At 49.2% G+C, this 20,403-nt stretch overlaps 1 protein-coding gene across 2 annotated transcripts; it reads left to right on the top strand.

Annotated features, from left to right (window-relative positions):
• Positions 1 to 26: 26 nt before the first annotated feature.
• Positions 27 to 14,165, top strand: JMJD6 (jumonji domain containing 6, arginine demethylase and lysine hydroxylase). Of its 2 annotated transcripts, XM_066332064.1 has the most exons (8): positions 27 to 326; positions 1,063 to 1,451; positions 4,144 to 4,430; positions 5,693 to 5,828; positions 5,946 to 6,084; positions 6,720 to 6,847; positions 7,598 to 7,713; positions 8,470 to 14,165. In XM_066332064.1, the coding sequence occupies exons 1-7, from the start codon at positions 198 to 200 to the stop codon at positions 7,674 to 7,676; spliced, it is 1,287 nt and encodes a 428-aa protein (XP_066188161.1). In that variant the 5' UTR covers positions 27 to 197; the 3' UTR covers positions 7,677 to 7,713; positions 8,470 to 14,165. The 2 variants fall into 2 exon arrangements, with proteins under 2 accessions (XP_066188161.1, XP_066188162.1); XM_066332065.1 differs by lacking the exon at positions 7,598 to 7,713 and having other exon boundaries at positions 43 to 326.
• Positions 14,166 to 20,403: the final 6,238 nt, after the last annotated feature.

The following is a 20,403-nucleotide window of genomic DNA, read 5'->3' as shown; positions in this document are numbered from 1 at the left end:
CGGCCAATCAGCGCCGAGGCGTGGCGGAAGCCGGGGCGCAGCCGGCCAATGGGGGTGCGGCGGGGGCGGGGCCGCAGCGACAGCGGCGGCACAGGGTGAAATTTCTGGAAGGTGCGGCCGGAGCGGGGCCGGGATCAGGATCGGGATCAGGGTCAAGCCGGGGCCGGCGGGCGGTGACGGCCCCCAGCGCCGCCGCCATGAATCACAAGAGCAAGAAGCGGATCCGTGAGGCGAAGCGCAGCGCCCGGCCCGAGCTGAAGGACTCGCTGGACTGGACCCGTCACAACTACTGCGAGACCTTCCCCCTCAGCCCCACCGCCTGCAAGGTGCGTCGAGCGGAGGGGAAAGACGGGCATGAGGAATGAAAGGGGGGAATGGGGAATGGAGGGGGCGCGACTGAGCGAGTCCTTCGGGGAACGGGAAAGAGACCTGAGGGGAATCGGGGGTGGGGGGGCTGAGGGAAGTGGGGTGGGGACACGACTGGGAGGCTGGGGAGCCCTGAGGGGACGGGGGTGGAGTCGGCGACTGAGGGGATTGGGAATGCCTGAGGTGAAGGGGGAGCTGCGGGACCTCTGATGGGAAGCGGGAAGGGGCCCTTTCCAGAGGCTGGGGCTGCCTCAGGGCTGGCGGGAGGGAGCGGTTTGGTGAGGGAAAGGACTTTCTTCCCTCCACGTGGCGAGGCGTGTTGGAAGGTCAGGGCCGGCCGGCATGGAACGGGCACCCGCATTATTCCCAGGAGCGCTTCCCGGTGTCCCGAGGGAGTGAAATGCTGCAGGGAATGTGTCAGCCGAAAGGGCAGGGCCGCCTCTCCTCCCGGGGAGCTGCCTCGGTGCGGAGCAGTGCCAAAGGCTTCAGGCGGCGGGTGTCACCGATGTGTGCAGGGAGCGGGCCAGGAGAAATGGGGCTGCAGCCTCGAGGAGCTTAAAATAACACAGAGGCAGCTCCATACCCTCGTGGTGTGTGGAGCAGAGAATACGTGTGAAGCTCCCCCACAGGCAAGCACAGTCCTAGGACGTCAGTCTGTCCTGATATCTGTCCTGCTTTCCTCCCTTGCTTTCACAGGATAACGTGGAGAGGGCAGATGCACTCCAGTTAACAGTGGAGGAGTTTGTTGAGCGTTATGAAAAGCCTTACAAGCCCGTGGTGTTGCTGAACGCTCAGGTGGGCTGGTCTGCCCAGGAGAAGTGGACACTGGAGAGGCTGAAACGCAAGTACAGGAACCAGAAGTTCAAATGTGGGGAGGACAATGACGGTTACTCTGTGAAGATGAAGATGAAATATTACATAGAGTACATGGAAACCACACGTGATGACAGCCCCCTCTACATCTTTGACAGCAGCTATGGAGAGCATCCCAAGCGAAGGAAACTCCTGGAGGACTACAAGGTCCCCAAATTCTTCACTGATGATCTCTTTCAGTATGCAGGGGAGAAACGACGGCCACCTTACAGGTAGAGTGTCAGCAAGGCAAAACTGGGTATTTTCCAGCTCATTGATTGTTTCTAAATACCTGGGATTGTCTCACATGAAAAAGGGATGCTTGAACATCGTATCTGATGTACACTCATCTGTAATCCTGCAGGAGAGAAGATTTGTATCATAATTTCTCCTTCTGCCAGCAGTGTTACTACAGGTTCATGTACTTATGTGCAGTGTGGAATTTTGCTTAATTATGAGTCATTCCTTTTAAGGTAAAGATCTTAAGCTAGATTAGGATCTAATGTAGGCACTAGTTCTTAGCTCCCTTTCAGATGATTTTGAGAGAGAACAATTTCAAAGAGAGAAATTTCACATCTATGTAGTCTTTTCAACTCTCCACTTTTGCTTCAGCTTGGAAGAGGACAAAATGACATTTCATTCATAAATTCAAATGCAGCAACCTTGTACTTGGCTTCTAGATAAAAACGCCGTTTTTATCTCTGTTACTATGACACTTCAGAGCAGTATGAGCTTAAGTTGAACCCTCCCAAGTAATTAAAGTCTTTATAGCAACATTATAATTGTCAGACAATGCCTGTTGCCCTTTGAGTGACATGAGGCTGTGATGTGGTTTATTTAAATAAAATTGAGCAAGAGCTCATCGGTAATGACACTTTCCTCTTCACTCTCTCATGTGTCTGTAGTCCAATTGTGCTTTTGCAGGAGTGAAGCAAGACCCTGATTCCATTTGAGATCACCAAAGGAGGTGTTGTTACAGTGCTTTTCATAATTCTCTTCTAAGAACATAAAACACTGTGGTCAAACACAAAACCATCTCGTGTGTAGTAGAAACTGAATATGTTTAATGAACTCGAGATCATTTACTCAGGTTAGAGGTAAATGAGAGAATCTGGTTATGACTCATTTATTTTGCTGTCTGTGTCCCCCACGCCTTCCCCACCTACAGGCACATGCTGAGCTCCTTGCTCGTGATCTTGGTATATCCAAATTCTTGTATTTTGTTCTGGAAAATGTGGGCATTTTTCAGGCTGTTGAGGGTTTTTTTTGAGAGCTGAGTGATGCACGAGAGCACAGTAATGTCTCCTGGAGTTAGAGGGTTCACCTCAGTACAGAAATGAGTGTGTAGTACTTCCAGAGCATTATTGAAAATCTGCCAGGAAGTGGTGCTGATCATATGAGGAGGATGCAACCTGTACAGGTTGATCTCTGGCCTGAGAGAGGTGTGGTAGTGTGTAGACCTTAAAAGAAGAATTGGATCTGTTCAGGACAATTTTATTTGCATTGTTCCTCTTCGAAATGAAGACAAGGATTTTTGGAAGCCGTTTACTGAAGCAGCTATTTTAATCTGGGGAGGAGGGCTGGGGTTTACTTTCAGGTTAGATTTAGGAGTTGTGAAGTTTTTAATGGTAAATTTGATGTCTTGGGGCAAACTGTTTTGTTCGTTGGAAGTTAAATATTTGAAAGAAGGTGCTGGTAAATAAGGATTTTAAAACCTTCTGTGTGTGTGTAGATTCAGGTTATTGTCAGAAAAAAGGATATTGAACAGTGCATCTGTCTGTGTCAGACAGATCTTCATGTGTATAATTTCTTCTGATTTCTTCATGAAAGCCTTGACTATTCTACCTGTAGTTGAATCAGCTTTCTAAGGCTAATATGAATCTAAAGATTGAATTGGCATTAGAAATGACAAACACCTGCTTATCTACAACTCCTTTGTGAAGCAGGAAAAAAACCAGCTTGATAATCAAACTTTAGTGTCCTACAGTTGATGCTGGCAAATGATCCTTCAAAACCAGCTTGATTTACACCTGCACTGGAAAGGGGAGATGGAGAACTTGCTGTATTTTCTGAACCTTTGCATTCCTCTTGCTGGGCATCTCATGCCTGTCACTACACCATGGAGGGTTTGTGTTGGTGCTTTAGTTTCTGCACTCTCTGCTGCCAGTTAAACATTTTTTTCCTCTTGATGCCTGTTATGAGGTCACATCACACTGCTTTTTCTGGTCTGGTTGGTCTCACTGCTCTGTTCCAGGGGAAATGAGCAGTTGAAGGTGCTGCTGCAGTTAAACACGTTCCATAGATAAAGTTCTCCACTGGGAGATATAAACCTTGTAAATGGGCAGTGGGAATATAAACCTCAAATCCTGAATGGTCACTGGAGAACAAGCTCCGTGTAGTTAAGTGTTGGAATGAAAAGCCTCTTGTGAATGAACAGAAGGAGCAGAGAGAGGCCAGGGTTGCATAACTTTCTCTGTTCCTTGTTGTTGCCTTTTGTTCCTCATTGTTCTGCAGTTCTGAGCTGTTTGAGCAGCAAATTTTAGAAAACCATGAGAGAATCTCCCTGCCTGGGAAGAATCCCAACACGGGCTGTTGGGACTTAATCACACTCAAACTTTGAAATCACCTTTTTATTGAAAAACTGTTTAAAATGAAATACAGTTATGGCATATAAAAAGTCATCTTCATTTATTATCCTGCAGTCATTCCTGTCCCAATTCATATTGGTTTTTAGGTTAAACTCCTGTTAGATCCTTTTGCTGTAACGTGAACTTAATGAAATCAAGAATTTAAATGAAGGAACTGTAGTTACTTTAATTTCTAACTGAATGTGCAATGAGCTGCTGTAATTCTCTGTCTAACATGAGGAAAGGGAGGTACCTGCCTGCTCTATGATTAAAGCACTTTTCTTCCCCCTCCATGCAGATGGTTTGTGATGGGCCCACCTCGTTCTGGAACAGGAATTCACATCGATCCCTTGGGAACTAGTGCCTGGAATGCCTTAGTCCAGGGACATAAGCGTTGGTGCCTGTTCCCAACCAGCACTCCCAGGGAGCTGATCAAAGTGACACGGGAAGAGGGAGGGAACCAGCAGGACGAGGCCATCACCTGGTTCAATGTCATCTATCCTCGGACACAGCTTCCCACCTGGCCCCCTGAGTTCAAACCCCTGGAAGTCTTACAGAAACCAGGAGAGACAGTCTTTGTGCCAGGTATGTGCAAATCTCTCCAGGAAGGAAATCCTGGAGGAAAAAAGCATACTTGTAACATTGTGCAATAGAGATGAAGAGAACATTTCAGCTTTCCCATATAGCCCATTTCTTACCAAACAAACTGAGCTCATTCTGAGACTATTCAGTCACTTCCTGGGTGTCACAAAATGTCTGTGACCTGTGGCATAGGATTGCACATGATACAGATGGCAAAACAAGTGGGATTTAAATTCAGGATCACAGGAATGTAATGTGAACTAAATTGCAGTAATAGAAAGCTGTCAGGGCATAAAATAATGGCTTAAAATAATAGAGGTGTTTGAGCCTCAGTAACTCTTAGACAAAAATGTTTAAGTTTATACACGCTGGAGCAAATTCGTGGCTGAATTTTGCATATGAATTTTTCTTAGCTGTGGGAAATGAACTACTTAAAGGCACTGACACCTTCCACCCACTGCTCTGTGGTTATGCTTCATCTTGCATTTGAAATCAAAAGCTAAATAAAGCTTTGCTAAAGATGCCATTCCCTCTGAGTGGCTGCACACTGTGTGCCTGTTGTAAGTGGGGGGTGAGGTGAGTTCAGTACCAGATTCTAACCTCTGAATCTTGCATCATTTATGTGCAGCACAGCCCATAGTTTCTGTCCACATTCCTTGTCTCTAACATCCAGCTGACTTGGTGTGTGAAGGGTGCCTTGGGATTGTCTTGGCACTTATTAGTGACTCCTGAGTGTACCTTCTGTTAAGAGTTTGTAGCTGTCAGGTTCCATTAAACTGTTCCCTCAGTCTTTTCTGAGGCTCTTAAGTGGGTTGTAAGAACTCCACTACTTTTATCCTGTGTGGAGAAACAATTTTGCATCTATTTTTAAATGAAAGGTTAGTCTGTAGTCATAAGAACCTTGCAAATTCAGCGTGGAAAGTCCTCTCCAGCTGAACAGAAGGGGCTCTGTGCAGCCTGGGTTACAATGGCTGTTGCTGTTAAATAAACCCTCAGCAGGCAGCGTGGTGCTGTCAGGTCACGTCTTCAGTCCTGAGTGTGAGCTGGGAAATTTGGTCAGTGTGGAGCTGCCCTCTGTAACAAGAACCTGTCAGGCACTGGGGTGAAAGCTGAAATAAGAGAGGAAAGATAATGTGTTGGAAAACTCACCTGGATTTGGGAGATAAGCTCCAGTTCCACCTGCACTGTGGGAAAGGTTTTCTTGGTTGTCCTTGAGCTTGCTCTCTGCCAAGCAGCCCCCAATGGTCACTGGTGTTGTGTTTTAGGTGGCTGGTGGCACGTAGTCCTCAATCTTGACACAACTATTGCCATCACACAAAACTTTGCCAGCTGTACCAACTTCCCTGTGGTGTGGCACAAGACAGTAAGAGGGAGACCTAAATTGTCACGGAAATGGTACAGGTAAGAGATTTAGTTGCTTTCTTTGTGTATTCTCCATTGAAAACAAAACCTAAAAATATTGATTAATGTGCAGTGTTACAATTCAAAGGCTAACCCTGAAATTTCAACTGTATTTAGGATCCTAAAGCAGGAACATCCCGAATTGGCAGCCTTGGCTGATTCAGTTGACCTGCAAGAATCTACTGGTATTGCTTCGGACAGTTCTAGTGATTCTTCCAGTTCATCAAGTTCCAGCTCCTCAGACTCTGATTCAGAGGTAATGCTTTTTAAGGCAATAGGTGATCCATATTCTGCAATTACATTGTTTTTCCATACCTGATCATGTGCCTTCATCCTTACATTCATGCCCTATGGAATAAATTAATGGAAAGCAGCTAAACCAATCTACACGGTGGAGGAGCCTGTGATCTTAGCAGGTTCTGTTTGCTGAAGTTTCTCTTCACATTGCTAAATGGATTAATTCTGTTTGATCCATGTCTGTATTATATATGAATCTGTCGCTCATTTAGCTTGTGGAAAATGGCTTCCAAATGAATGTTCTAAAAATTGGGAGAGAGAAAAAAAAATCCAAAACAGGTCAATTATAACGTGAGACTCTTCTTGACACCTTCCGGAAGCCAGTGTCTTCTCTTGGAAGATGAGGTCCTTCTAGGGACCAAAAGAAACACATTTATTGTCTTGCCTCAAGTCAGCTTTAGCCAGTGACAAAATCCAAGAACGTTTCTGTTCCTGATTTTTAAATGCTTAATTTAAAATTTCCTTGATGCGTCTAGTCAAAACAGCACATTCTTTGACCTCAGGGTTGCTGAGTAGCTCTTGTGGTGAGTTGCACAGCACAGGCAGTTCATGAGGCTCCTCTGAGCTGTGGTTTCATGTTTCCATCCCTTTCAGTGTGACTCTGGCTCCGAGACAGAGGGGATGATGCACCGCAGGAAGAAGCGGAGGACGTGTGGAATGATGGGCAACGGGGACACGACTTCCCAGGACGACTGCGTCAGCAAAGAGCGCAGCTCCTCCAGGTGACCCCAGGGCTGCTCTTGGTTTTAAACAAGCACAGGACAGTACAAAGCTGGCACACTTCAGAGAGGGGATTCCTCAGGAGACAGGGATGGAGGGCAAGGGATTCCTTGCAGGACATAAAGCAGTTAACCAGTGGTATCTTCCCTCCGTTAATTATTTTAATTGTTCCAAACAGAAAACTAAGATTATTGATTTTTTTTTAATCAGGAGTTTTATTTAATAAACAGTATTATTACTTTTCCTAGTTGTCTCTTTTAATAGATGAAAGGATTTGATTTTATCTTTGTTTGATGGGAGAGGTGGGATGTCTTAACTGCTCTTCAAAAAGCACAAATAAATAGTGAGCAGTTAAAAATGAGGAATGATCAGGCAGCACTCAGATTTCAATGTCTTGTTCAAACAGAAAACCTTCAAGTAGTTGTATGGTTTCTCTTACTGCTGCCTGGACTATTTCAATTTGTTCCACTGCTTTATCTGTTAGAGGCAAAATTCACCCTAAATTCCAAGTCTCTGTGTTTATGTTTAAAATAAATAAATCTCTAAATATCAAGCAAGTTTCAGTCAGCGTGGAAGGAGGCAACATTATATTGCAAAATCAAAGATAGATATGCTTAGGGTAAAGTTGCTGAGGAAAGCAGTTCTCTGGACAGGCCAGGTTAAAAACAGTGGAACACTGGGAATCTGGGAGTATACTGCAGGGAAGAACTTAAACATTCTTTGCTAAATGAAGCATTTTTCTCATATAGCAGAGGCTTGCCAAAATTCTTAAGCAAATTCCTTGCAGCTTGGTTAACCAGTGCTGCTGGATTGGCTGCCTGCCTGCATTAAGAGTGCTGGCCAGCTCTTGGGCTCTTGGATGCTCCAGGTTTGGCATGGATGCAAGTGCTGTGGTGGCTTAGTGTGTGGCTTGCTAAAGGTGTGCAGCAATATTTTACCCGAGGAAGTCCATATTCCAGCATGATTCCAGCCTGACTTTGCAGTGTGGGGACTGCCTGAAGACCTGTGTGCTCCTGTAGATTGTTTTCTTGTTCTCAGCAGTTGCACATAACTGAATACAATTGAATTATAAGTACAGAGCATCATTAAAAGTTGGGGACAACTGTACTGACTGCTTATTTTGCTCTGGAAGTTTCCACAATTTGCTTGTTATGACATTGTCAAATCCCATTTTGGCAGCCAGTGTGACATCAGGCAGGGAATGAGCAGAAGGAAAGAACAAACTTTAATGCAGACCCTGGTTTAAAAACAAAGCTGTAAAAACGCAGATCACAATGCAGATCTGTTCTTCTGAAAAACCCATGCATTTTTAAATTATTTGCCATTCAAATTTTGAAGATAACGCTCTAAATATTAAAAATTTGCACTTTGTTTTTCACATTTACTTTCTGAGTTTCACTGTTCTTCCTCCTGTGCATTGAGTGTTTCACTCTGTGAGGGTGGGTGGGCATTCTGTCCCAGCTGTGTGATGGCTTAGTTGCTAGAAACGCTTCCAAAGGTGAAATCTTAACCCTGCTTGTACAATGCTGGAGGAAGAATAAGCCTGAGATTTAATCTGCATGCTGGGATCTTGTGCCCTGATACAAGGAGAATGCTCAAAGGCAGTTGTACCTTTTTTTGACAGGATTAGGGAATCTTGTGGAGGCCGCAGCTATCCCTGAGGGATAACACCACCTGCCCAGAGGCAGCTGCCGATCGAAGCTCCGTTAGCAGCCAGCCAGCTCTCTTCTACCCCCTTCTGCTTCTGTTTCTCACACTCCTTAAGTTTTTGTCACTCTTCCTCGATCCAGACATCTTTGTTACGTGCTGTCCAAGATTGGCTCCTGAATAACCTGTAGGGGAACACCCTGACTGCGTCCTTTGTGCAATGCTTTGTCCCCTCTGCGCCCCGGGTGAGTGCACTATAACCCAGCTCTGGGTAAGGACATGCCAAGTATTTAATGGGTCATGGAACTGGCAAGGAAGACAACGGTCAGTTTTTAAAGAACTCTTTTTAAAACCAGCAGGTAAATGTAAAAACCTGCCTTGCTTTGACACTGTCATATGTTTACATGTTGTCCTGTACACTTGAGGAAAGGAACACCAGCCCTTTTGGCCTGTGGGAACGTCCGGTGGATCTAACACCAGAATTTCAGGAAGAACAGGGAAGAAATGAGCCTCTGCAAGAACTGAGCTGTGGAAAATGAGTCCTTGGATCTTACCCTGCTGCAAGAGAGCATTGCTGTCAGGGCTGGCAATTCCAAGTGTGTGTCTCATAAAATCCTGGAATACTGGCACTTGGAAAGAACCCACTAGGACTATGGAGTTCAACTCCTTGCCCTGCACAGAAACCAAGAGCATTGTCCAAACACTTCATGAACTCAGACAGGCTCAGTGCTGTGACCATTGATTTGGGGAGCCTGTTCCAGTGCCCAACCACCCTCTGGGTAAAAACATTTTCATGATATCCAACCTAAAGCTGCCCAGCTCCAGCCATTTCCTTGAGTCCTGTCACTGGTCACAAGAGTGAAAAGATCAGTACCTGATCTCTGCTGTCCCATGTGAGGATGCTGAAGACTGAAATGAGGTGTGACCTCAGTCTCCTCCAGGCTGAACAGACCAAGTGACCTCAGCCACTCCTCATACAGCTTCCCCTCCAGACCCTTCACCATCCTCATGACGTCCTTTGGATGTTCTCCAATGGCTTAATGTCTGTTAGATGTTGTGGTTCCCAAAATTGCCCCCAGCACTGAAGGTGAGGCCACCTCAGTGCAGAGCAGAGTAGAGCAGAGCAGGACAATTCCCTCCCTTGGCTGGCTGGTGATGCTGGACCTGATGTCCCCAGGATGTGGCTTGTCCTCTGGCCTCCAGGGCACTGCTGACTCAGATCCAGCTTAGCACCAACCAGGGCCCCCAGGTCTCTTTCCACAGCTCTGCTCTCCATCCTCTCGTTCCCCAGTCTGTCCACACAACCAGGAGTGCCCGGACTCCAGTGCAGAATCCAGCCTTTGCCCTTTGGTTGCCCATCTCTCTTAATTTGTTGAGCCCTCTCCACCCTCTAGGGAGTTGACAGCTCCTTCCAATTTAATGTTGTTAGCAAACTTAATATTCCTTCTAGTTATGCATCCAAGTCATTATTGAGGATGTTAGAGAGCACAGGGATGTGGATGGAGCCCTACAGAACTCCAGTAGTGACCAGTGCCAGTCTGGTGTCACCCCAGTCACTGTCACCCTTGGTGTCCAACCTGTGAGCCAGTTGCTCACCCATCCATATAACACAATTAACCAGCTGTGGGCAGGACAGTTTGTCCAGAAGGTCACTGGGAGAGACAATACCCAAATCTTTGTTGAAGTCCAAAAGGTGACATCTGCTGGCTTTCCTAGATCAGCCAGGTGGGTCACCCTGTCACAGAAGGAGATCAGATTCAACAAGCAGGACTTTCATGAAGCCGTGCTGGCTGTGACTGACGCCTGCATTGTCCTTCAGGTGTTTTTCAGTACTTCCCAGAATGATCTCTTCCATGATTTGCTGGGCACTGAAGTGAGACTGAACAGGCCTGTGGTTTCCAGGGTCCTTCTTCCTGTTCTTTTAAATTGGGACATTTGCCAGCTTCAGTCCGCTGGAACTCCTCCGGATTCCCAAGACTGCTCAAAAATCAAGAGGTTTTGCAATGACATCAGCAGCATCCTGAGGATTCTCAGATGAATCCCATGAGGCCCTGTGAGTTTGTAGGCATCCATCTGGAGCAGCAGATCCTGCAGCTTGGGGGTTGACTCGGAGCTGAAGGTTCTCACAGTCAGTCCTCTAGCTCAGGGCACTGAGAGCCCCTTGGTCCATCATCTGTGCTGAATACAGAGGCAAAGAAACATTAAACACCTCTGCCATGTCTGTTTGTGAGGTGACCATCCTCATCCTGGAATGAGCCAGTGTTATTTCTAATTTGCCTTTTGCTATTAATATATTTGAAAAAAACTCTTTCTTATTCCCCCCATGGTTCTGGCCAGTTTCATATCCCCTTGAGCTTTGGCCACATGGATTTTTCTCCCTACAGTGGCAGCAGCATTTTGCATTTTTTCCATGTCACCTGACCTTGCTTCTGCTGGGCAAACACCTTCCTTTTTCATCTAATTTCTGAGAGAAAATCCCTGTTCAGCCAAGGATGGGAAGGTGGTGTGAATGCCCCAAGCACTGAAGCAGCTCCAGCAGAAGTAACCACCAACCTGAAGCATCTTTTGTCTGAATCTGCGTGCTCCATGCACACACCTGAGGTGCAACACCTGAACCAGCAACAACCCATCTGTTTCCACTCTGTGTTTGTCACAGTGGCAGGTAACAAAGCTGCACTAGCACCTTGTGATGGGAAGCTCGATGGAGCAGGAGAATCCTGGAGTTTCTTGGACAGCAAAAACTGGAGGGGAAAAAGGTCAGCATTTGCCAATAATGCCATCCTTCAGGTGCAGGTGTGATGTTTAGCACAAGGCTGCTGCTGACAAAGTCTGACTGGCACGATCACATTTGCTGGGCTTGAAACACCAAACAGTTCTGGGGCCATGGGCTCGTTCAGGCCAGTGCAGTTGACATCTCCAAATGGCTTTTCTCTGAGGTTACGCATTTCTGAAAGTTGCAGTGCCAATTTTAAAGGACTGAGGAGGGGGACGTGTTGTTGTTTTATGCTTTTTAAAAATGCAATGTGTTGCTTAAGTCTGTGTAGATGCATTTGTATTATGCCAGGTAAAGCTCTCGTCCCCAAGGGATCTTTTGGAGCTGCTGGTTTGTTATATTAGCAGGGGCTTGTGCTGGTGGTGTCTCTGTGTGGCTGAAGGTGCTGCCAGGAAATCTGAATTTCCCATGGGCTGCTTCAGTGGGTGCTCTTCTGAGCCCTAGGAGGTGGGTATAGAACTCACTTCAGCCCTTCTTTGGGAGAGGAAACTTGACAGCAGAAGTGCTGTATATGCAGTAAACAGACAGCAATGCCCAGGCGCTGATGAAAGAGCAAATTAAAGAGAGATTAAAGCCTCAACTGTGACTTTCTTAAACGTGTTGGGTTTGGTGGAACCTGGTGTGTTGTTTTCCTGAGTTCTCTGGTCCATTTTTAACCTTGTCTCTTCCTTATTTAAACACTCCTGGGCCATATCCTTTTGTACAAAGGAATCCTAAATATGTTTGTTGGGATCTCTGTTTTTGACTGTTTTGTGCCAGTCAGTTTGTGTAAGAGCAGTGTGGTGGTGGGGAAATGGAGAGAGCGAAGGTTTATTGATACATTCTTCAGGTGTCCAGATTCCCAAATTTCCTGTGATAAATAGCCAGACATAAGCAAGCACACTTGCTCTGTAGCCACTGCAGATTCTTCCACAACATCACTTAAAACATCCTCCAACTTCTCCAACTGCTGGCATTTCTGGCCAAGGCTGAACAGTCTGGGAGCCTGCACAGTCTGTGTGTGTCCTGTCAGAGCAGGCTGCAGCTGCTGCCTTTTGGAAGAATGTGGGGCTTGGAGAGGCAAAGGCACACAAGACTCAGTTCTGTCACAGTGAGGGGAGTCCTTGGAGAGCTGTGTCTACCCTCTCTGGTGGCTGGGCAGCACCTCGGTGAGATGCAGCTGCATTTGGCACATGTGGTTCAGTTTGCACGGTCTCAAAATGTAATGTGAAAGCCTGATTGCTGTGCTGGGAAAGCCACACCTCTGCCTCCAGAAGCACTGTGGGAAGATCCAGTGTGCAGAGCATTCTTCCACACCTGTGAGCTCTTCCATGGTGTGAAATAAAGCAATTTCAGGTGAAGCCTGTGTTGGTGTGACGCCTCTCACAGGAAAGCAGCATGTTTACAACAGACTGCAGACATCATGATAGCAGCAACCTTCCCCTGACTGCTCCACAGGGCACTTCCTGCTGTGAAACAGTGTCTGTGCAGGCTACCTGGGAATCAGGACTCTGGGATCTCCAGTTCTTCCACTTCTGGCGCTTGCCTCAGCCTCTTTGGTGAGTCTTTGAGCAGTGAGGAAAATCCCTACCTCGCAGGGCTGCTGTAAGACTGAACTGTAATTGTGCTGAAAGATGCTTTGAAGCCATCCACCCACAAAAAGTGTTTCATTTATCCTGAGCAACCTGAGACTTCCAAGCCTGGTGGGAGCTTTTTTGTAGCAGAAAACATTGGGGATGTTGTTCAACACTCTTGGCCACGTGGTGTTCTGTGGTGGCCCTTCCAGAATTGCTGTGTGGTACATAAATTGTAGCAGAACAAGTCTTTCTGTTTTCGCCAGGGTTGAATTGTTGCTGTTCCATGGCCTGCTCTAAACAGGAGGTCCTGCTAGAGCAGGATCTGTTTTTAAATAGGAGCAGATGCAATTCTCTCATCAGGGAGTCGGCTTCACTGGCCTTACAGGAATGGGGGGAGCTGGTGCTTCCCAGGCCCTCATTTCAGGCTGGGTGAGTGAGAAACAGTTAAAAACTGCTGCTCTCTTCATGCCTCGCTCTGTGCTTGAGGGAAGCTGGCTGGGGAGAGTGGGCTGTGTGCTCTCATTTCTCCAGGCTTGTACTTCTCCTGGGACATCCTTGTCTCTTGTTCCATCCCTGCTGCTTTTGTACTCTGGAGGCCCTGGATGCAATTGGTCCAGCACCCTGTGGGCCCCTTGAGCCCCAGAGCAGCAGCACAGCTTTGCCTCTCCTCTCTGGGGCTTTGGGGGTGCTCTGTTCCCCAGGGATGGGCAGAGAGCCTCAGGCTGGGTGTCATTGTCACAATCCTGCCTGCTCCGGGAAAGGTGATGGGATTTGGGAGCTCTGGCTGTGCTCTAGAGCCTGGTGACAGACACAGGCTGTGGGAGTTCAGGAGGAAATGACCCAGCACTCCATCAGAACCACAAACGTGGACAAGAGGCACCAGTCCCAGCACCTGTTCCCTGCACAAGTGCTGTGGGAGCAGGTGACACCGAGGGGCCTCTGACAGACCTTCCTCCCCTTTGCAGCTCGTGTGTGCTGGCTCCAGTTTGTCTCCTCAGTTACATCAAACCTCTCTAAATGCTTCAAGGAAAGACAGCACCCTCTTTCATAGTTAACTTCTGCTCTCCTCCAGGAGTCCCCAGCAACTGTGGGCTGAACTGTTGGTTGAATCCAATCTGAAATGCCTGTGTGGGCACATTCTAAAGGGAGGTTTTTGGCATCCCCCTTGTAAAGGGGGGAAGGAAAGTTGTTACCCTTTCGTGTGACAGTCCCACTGTCAGCTCCAAGCCCTGCCACTGCCCTTAGCTGCTTTTATCACTGATCCAGCAGAGCTGGGATACTTGTCTTGTTCGGATGATTGTGGTTTTGCTTTTTATTTTAAATAAAATCAATTATTTTGCATTATCCTGTCACTTTTTTTCATACTGTGATCTGAAAAAACCTTGCAGGTGTGCACCTCTCTTTCCCAAAGTGCTAAATGCATCAAGAACAACTCTGGGGGATGCTTGAGGGTTTGCCCATCTGTGCTGGGGTGTGGTTTGGAAGCTGCTGGTGTTGCACTGGCTTTGGGAGGTGAGTTTTATTGCTGGGTTTATTACCAGACTGCCCCACCTGCTCTTTGGCCCTGCCCAGTCTGTCACAAGAGGTTTCTGTGTTGTGTTTCTGCTGCCACCTCGCACTGGAGACAGGGGTTTCATCTTCCAGCTGTCATGTGCTGCTTTGGGAAGGGCCACCATGGTAATCAGAGGGATGGAGCACTTCTCCCGTGAGGAAAGGCTGAGAGGAAAGGGATTGTTCAGCCTGGAGAAGAGAAGCCTCCAGGGTGATCTAATTGTAGCCTTCTGCTCCCTGTAGGGAACCTGCAGGAAAAATGGAGAGACATTTTACAGGGGCCTGGAGTGACAGGACAAGAGGGAATGGCTTCAAACTGACAAAGAGTAGGTTTAGCCTGGATATTAGAATGGAATTCTTCCCTGTGAGGGTGGTGGGGCTTTGGCACAGGGTGCCCAGAGAAGCCATGGCTGCCCCTGGATCCCTGGAAATGTTCAAAGCCAGGCTGGATGGGGCTTGGAGCAGCCTGGGATCATGGAAGGTGTCCCTGCCTCAAGGGATGAGCTTTAAGGTCCCTTCCAACCCAACCCATTCTGTGATTCCATGATTCTGAATAAGCCCCACAGTGCAGAGGGGCTCTGTGGAAGGGCTGCACTCCAAGCAGAGGTCTTTGGGGCAGAGCTGCCTCAAGGACCCTGACAGTGAGGTGAACAAGGACTGAGAATGTGGAAAAACTTGTACATTTTGTCAGTGAGCATAGCTGAAAACAGTAACTGTAGGTGAATAATCTGGAACAGAGTGCAACAGCAGCCCTGAGGCTTTTGAAATATTTATAGCAATATATTGTAAAATGAAACACCTGGAAGAGTAAATGGCTTTGTGGCAGCAGACAGGCAATTCACTCATTTCCACATAAACCTCTGTCCTCCCCTTCCCAGACACTGCTGGAAACATTCTTCTTCTTAAGTGTCACCTATAAAGCCATTTCTTTTTCTCCTTTCCAGTTGCCCTTCAGCAGCTCTCCCCGTGCCCAGCTCACCTCCCCTGCTCCATGCACAATTAGCAGATGAGCCCCTCCTCTCCTTGGGGATGATCTGGGTGTGTCTGTGCCCGGCATTTAACAAGCCCCAATTCCAGAAAATGCTGTGAGTTAATGGTGGCTGAAAACTGTTTACAGCCACTGTGGAAATGCTTTTATAACTGATCTCTTGCTTTTCAGTCTGGAGAGGCAATTGAGGTGCTTCAAGACAGCCTCAGCATTCTTCCTCATTTGCAGGTATTGCTGGTACCTCCTGCAGTCCCTCTGTGGCCCTTGCAGTCAGGACTTGATTTATTTTTATTCCTCTTGATTTATCTACACATCTTCCTTTTTGTGGCAGTTGCAATCATTTCAACAAGGAGGGTGACACACTGATAGTTTAATTTCTGCTGGGGAGCCTGTGCTGCACCTTTGCCAATGTTTCTGCTCCTTTCCTCCAGTCTGATGCAGAAGCAAATAACTCCTGCTTTTTCTTTTGTGGCACTTGGAAAGCAAGTCATGGAGCAGTCCCTCCTGCAGTGCCAGGCATGGCACAGAGCAGCTGCATGTTTTAAAACTGGTTTGGGGTTGAATGAACAGGCTTGCAGCACATTTTTTCCTTCAAGGCACACAAAGACTCCTCTGTGGGGCTTCACCTCCTCTGGTTCTGGAGAAGTGTGGATCGAGGCAGGTAGAGCTGGTGGGGAATGTGTTCAGAGGGAAATGATCATTCCCTGTCCCTTGCGGTCTGAGACCTGGTGGCTCCCAGCTCTGTGCAATGCCTGTGACCGTGTGTGTCTGTCCTTCAGCAGTGGGGCCTGGACCTGGGGGCTGCCACTGGAACAATTCCCTGCAGCCTGCCCAGAGCAGGAGGAGGGGCAGGGCAGCTGGAACAGGAGCCAGGTCCTGCCTGTCCCAGCTGTGCTGACAGGGAGAGGTGGACCAGGGCTGCAGGGGAATTCCAGATTTGCTGCTCTGCTGCAGCACTGCCTTGTTTAGACCCAAGGCTGTGTCAATTCTCAGCTGTTCCACTGCAGCTGGGACTGGAATGGCTGCCAGTATCCAGGAGCTTTGGAACATCTGCTTGTATCAGTGTGCTGTCAAGGGCAAGGCCCATTGTACTGGTTTGAGTCTTTGAAGACCCTCAACAGCAACTCAGAGCCTGCCCTGGGTCAGGGATTAGATTGTGAAATTAATTAAGTTGTTGGAAGAGCTGTATGGGTGAGAGCAGACGCCTCACAAGCAGAGGGGGTGGTGACAGGAGCTTATGGAGGTCTAGAAACAAATACTTCCAGGAGAGCTCTTGGGTTGGATAATTTCTTTTGCTAGGAGCAAGGTACAGCCATCCCCACCCCTAGAACTGAGCTCTGCCATTTGTGGATTGAAGCCAAATATCCCTGAGCCAGCACACAGCCAGATGTCAAAAGGCAAATGAGAAGCCAGCGAGGTGGGGGAATGACCTCCAAGCCTGAAGAACAGCAAGTACAGGACTGTTTCTTGGGACAGCTTCTCATTTCTGGCATCAAGATAGAGAAGGCTGTGTTCTTTGCAAGGAAAAAGTGGCATCCATGACTGGGAGAGTGACTGGGGCTTGCAGAAATAATCCAAGTCTGGAGCAGTTATAAGACTGGTGTGTGCTCAAACCTTATGTGAGGGGAAAATGGGTTCTGGGAGGATCTGGGAACATAAAATCCTGTCTTTTCCTCTTGGGAACCAGCATGTATTTGCACACCTCACTGCACAGGGGCTTGTGGAGCCACACTTGGGTTAGGGCTGGGATGCAGAGGCGGGTGTTGGAGCTCACTGGCCTCCTTGCTTTGGGTGGGAGGAAAGCAGAGGACCTTGGAACAGCACCTGCCTGTACAGCTCACAGGCTGCCGGACACTGAGAGCGTGTGGTGTGTTAGATCAGATCTTTTCTGTGCCTGTAGAAGACTCTCCCGATAGTCCCACCCCCATTCCTGGGATCCCACATCCCCTGCATCCTGCAGCATCCTGGGAGCGTTGTCACCCGCAGTGTCCCGGGCAGCAGGAGGCAGCCCGGCTCTGTCCGTCCCGCAGGCAGATTTGCAGCACAGCAGCATTTTCCGTGCCGGGGCTGTTTCCCGGAGCAGTTGTCACCGCGGCTGTCCTGAATCCCCCTTTGTTGGCAAAGCTCTTCAGCTGCTGCCGCCCTTGGCTCCCCCGCTGCGGCCGGGAGCTGGCGGCCGTGTGAAAGCGGCTTCTGTGCGGGGCCGGGGCTCTGGGGACCGTACCCAGCCAGCCACTCCCGCCCGGGGCTCCTGGGAGCCGCTCCCTGCCCGCCCGCAGCTCTCGGGGCCGTTCCCGGCCATCCCTCACCCGTCCCGGGATCTTGGGGCTTAAACCCCGCTCTGCCGGGGCTCTCGGGGACTGTCCCCAGCCATCCCCCGCTGTCCCGGGCGCTGCAGGGCGGTTCTCCTCCCGAGAGAGGGCAGCGCACTGCTGCTGCTGCCGGGCTCCGGGCTCAGCCCAAGCCTGGGCTGGGGCGGGGGTGCCGTGCCCAGCCGAACCCGCTCCCGAGACAGCTCCCTTTCTCCCCCGGCAGACTCCGAGCTCCGCTCTCCTGGGGCTGCCCGGCGGAGATCCCTGGCTGGGAGCCTGCCTGGCTGACCCGCTGTGTGAATCTATCCACTCCCATCCCGCAGTGATGAAGCCGGAGCATCAATCGTGTCTTGTAAGTTAAGAGAGCCCCAGAGATACCTCCTGCCTCCCAGCGGGAGCTCTGGCCACAGACCAGGCCGAGTTTACTCCATCAGTTCCTCTGGAGAGCCAAGGAGGGGATAAGCCGGCATCTCACGGGACCTGCTGGGCCCAAATTCTGCTTGGGGGATCATCCCCATGAGATCCCATTCTGCAGGAGCTCTCACCCCAGGTCTGGACATGGGGAGCTGAGCTCTGTTGCTGATCCTGTCACCTCGTCACTGCAGGAGTTTGGTTCAGTTAGAGTGGCTCCTCTGGCAGATGTGTCCTTGCTGCTCCTGGCTGTTGCTCTCAAGACCAGGAGTGTTGTTTTTCACAGACATCCAAACCCTGCAACTCTCACAACTCCTGTGAGTGCCACAGGTTTCCAGCAATCTGAGAAGGAATCACTGCAGGTCGGGAGCCAGGAGCTGCTGCTACTGAGCATCTCTGAAGCTCCTGTTGATTCCCTTGTCACGGATTCCAACCTCAGGAGAAGCTGTCAACACCAGCTTCTCTTATTTTAAGGCAGTGATAAATCCTGCTTGGGAGGGTGCTGCCTGAAGTACTCTGTCTCCATGCTGGGTTAATGCAAGCCACATGCTGCTGCATTCCTGAGCGGGCAAACATCCTCCAACACACTTCCAGCCCAGAGCTGTGGAAAATTTGTACTGCCAGGGAGAAAGAGCAGGAGGAGTCCTGGGTATTGGCTGTAATCAAGGGCACTGTGACAGCTGGAAATGTGTAACATCAAAACACCCCATGACACTCTATTAGCAGCTCCCAGTGGCCAGTGTCTCTCAGTCTCACCCACAATTCCTCTTTGTGCCCAGAACTGACAGTCCACGTGAGCACAGGAGCAAGGATCCAGACCCTGGAACTTCCCCACCCTGGTTCTGTCCCTGGCCATGAGCAATTTCCAGGGCTCAGAGGATGCCTCCAAAAGCGAGTGATGTACTGGACTCAGGATGACGCCTTCATGACTACCAGGCTTAGGGCAAGCCGGGGGAAGAAGGGACTAAATACACATCGAAAAAGCTGCTGAACCAAAGAGCTCTGTGACGCTGGCAATCTCCGGGCGATTTGGCTGAGCTCTAGAGCAGCTCTGACGATCGGGACCCAGGAAATTCAAAGCTCTCCGGGAGAAGGGGAGATAAGTACCGTGGTTGATTGTTGCTAAGAATACAATTATCCATAGCTAACGATTGCCTGCCTGATAGGATTACCAATAATGACAAACGCAGTGAGGATCATTGCTTCACTTCCTTCCTCCCACCCGGGGATTTAATCCCATCTTTGTTTGAGTTTTGTCTTTGGTCACTCAATAAAAAACCCTCTGCTCCTGGTGGTATCTCCGGAGCCTTTTCCCTGGAAGAAACTTTCCGGGGTGCATTCCCATGTCTGCTCCCCTCGTATGCATCCTGCTCCGTGCTGCTTTCACCCTGGCAGTTGAGGCCTTCTAATTTCAGCCTGCTTTGTGAAAGGTTGGCTAATCCTCCCAGCAGTCTCGAGAGGCAGGAAATCCTCAGTGGCAGAGTCTGGAGGGACCTGACAACTCCTTGGCCATTGCTTGCCAGTTTGTGATGGCTTTTGGACACATCCTGGCTTTTGAGTCTCCTGTTTTTCAGACCTCCCAGCAGCAAAATGCTCCTGGGGAGGCTCTGGCAGCGCAGCTGCTCTCGGCACCAACTTTACCTGGCGGGTATAACAGCAGTTTGTGCACTGATATCCCCTGCAGCTGCTGGGGACGGTGGAGTGATGCTGTGGAGCTTGGCATGGATGTGCTGCGAGATGCTGCTCACTCAGGGGAGTCAGGACAACCTGCCAACCTCCGCTACCCAGCCGAGGGCTAACAAGGGGCAAATGCTCATTAATCACTGGCCGGAGGCCGCCGACACCCCAGTGTGTCAGAGCTCACCAAGCCCTGGGTGCCTGTGCAGAGAGCATCCCGGGAGACTGACATCTTCCCATTGTTCGAATGGGATCCGTTAACCAGTGACAGGACAAGGGGAAATGTCCTCAAATTGCTCCAGGGGAGGTTTAGATTGGGTATTAACAAGGGGTTATGATCTTAGAAGTCTTTTCCAATGTAAATGATTCTAGGATTTGACGATGCAAGCCACTGCCGAGCAGTCTGGGAATGACTTCGTGGATATAAGGCGGTGTCTAATGAAAGATCCTGTTGTCCCAAGCTAGACTCTCGCATCAAGCAGAGCCGGGTCGCTCGCAGCCCCAAAGCCTTCCTCTGCCGGTCATCCCTTCCCCAATGCCACCCCTGGGTGCGGGTGGATGGGCGCGCATCCCCGGCGGGCGGGGAGCGGGGCCTGGCGCTGGCTGCCGGCTCGGAGGGGGAGGTGGGTGCCGGGCCCGGGGG

This window comes from Sylvia atricapilla, chromosome 18 (assembly GCF_009819655.1).
Source record: "Sylvia atricapilla isolate bSylAtr1 chromosome 18, bSylAtr1.pri, whole genome shotgun sequence".
NCBI lineage: Eukaryota > Metazoa > Chordata > Aves > Passeriformes > Sylviidae > Sylvia > Sylvia atricapilla.
Note: the sequence above shows the minus strand (reverse complement) of the source record. Positions and strands in the feature narration are given on the sequence as shown.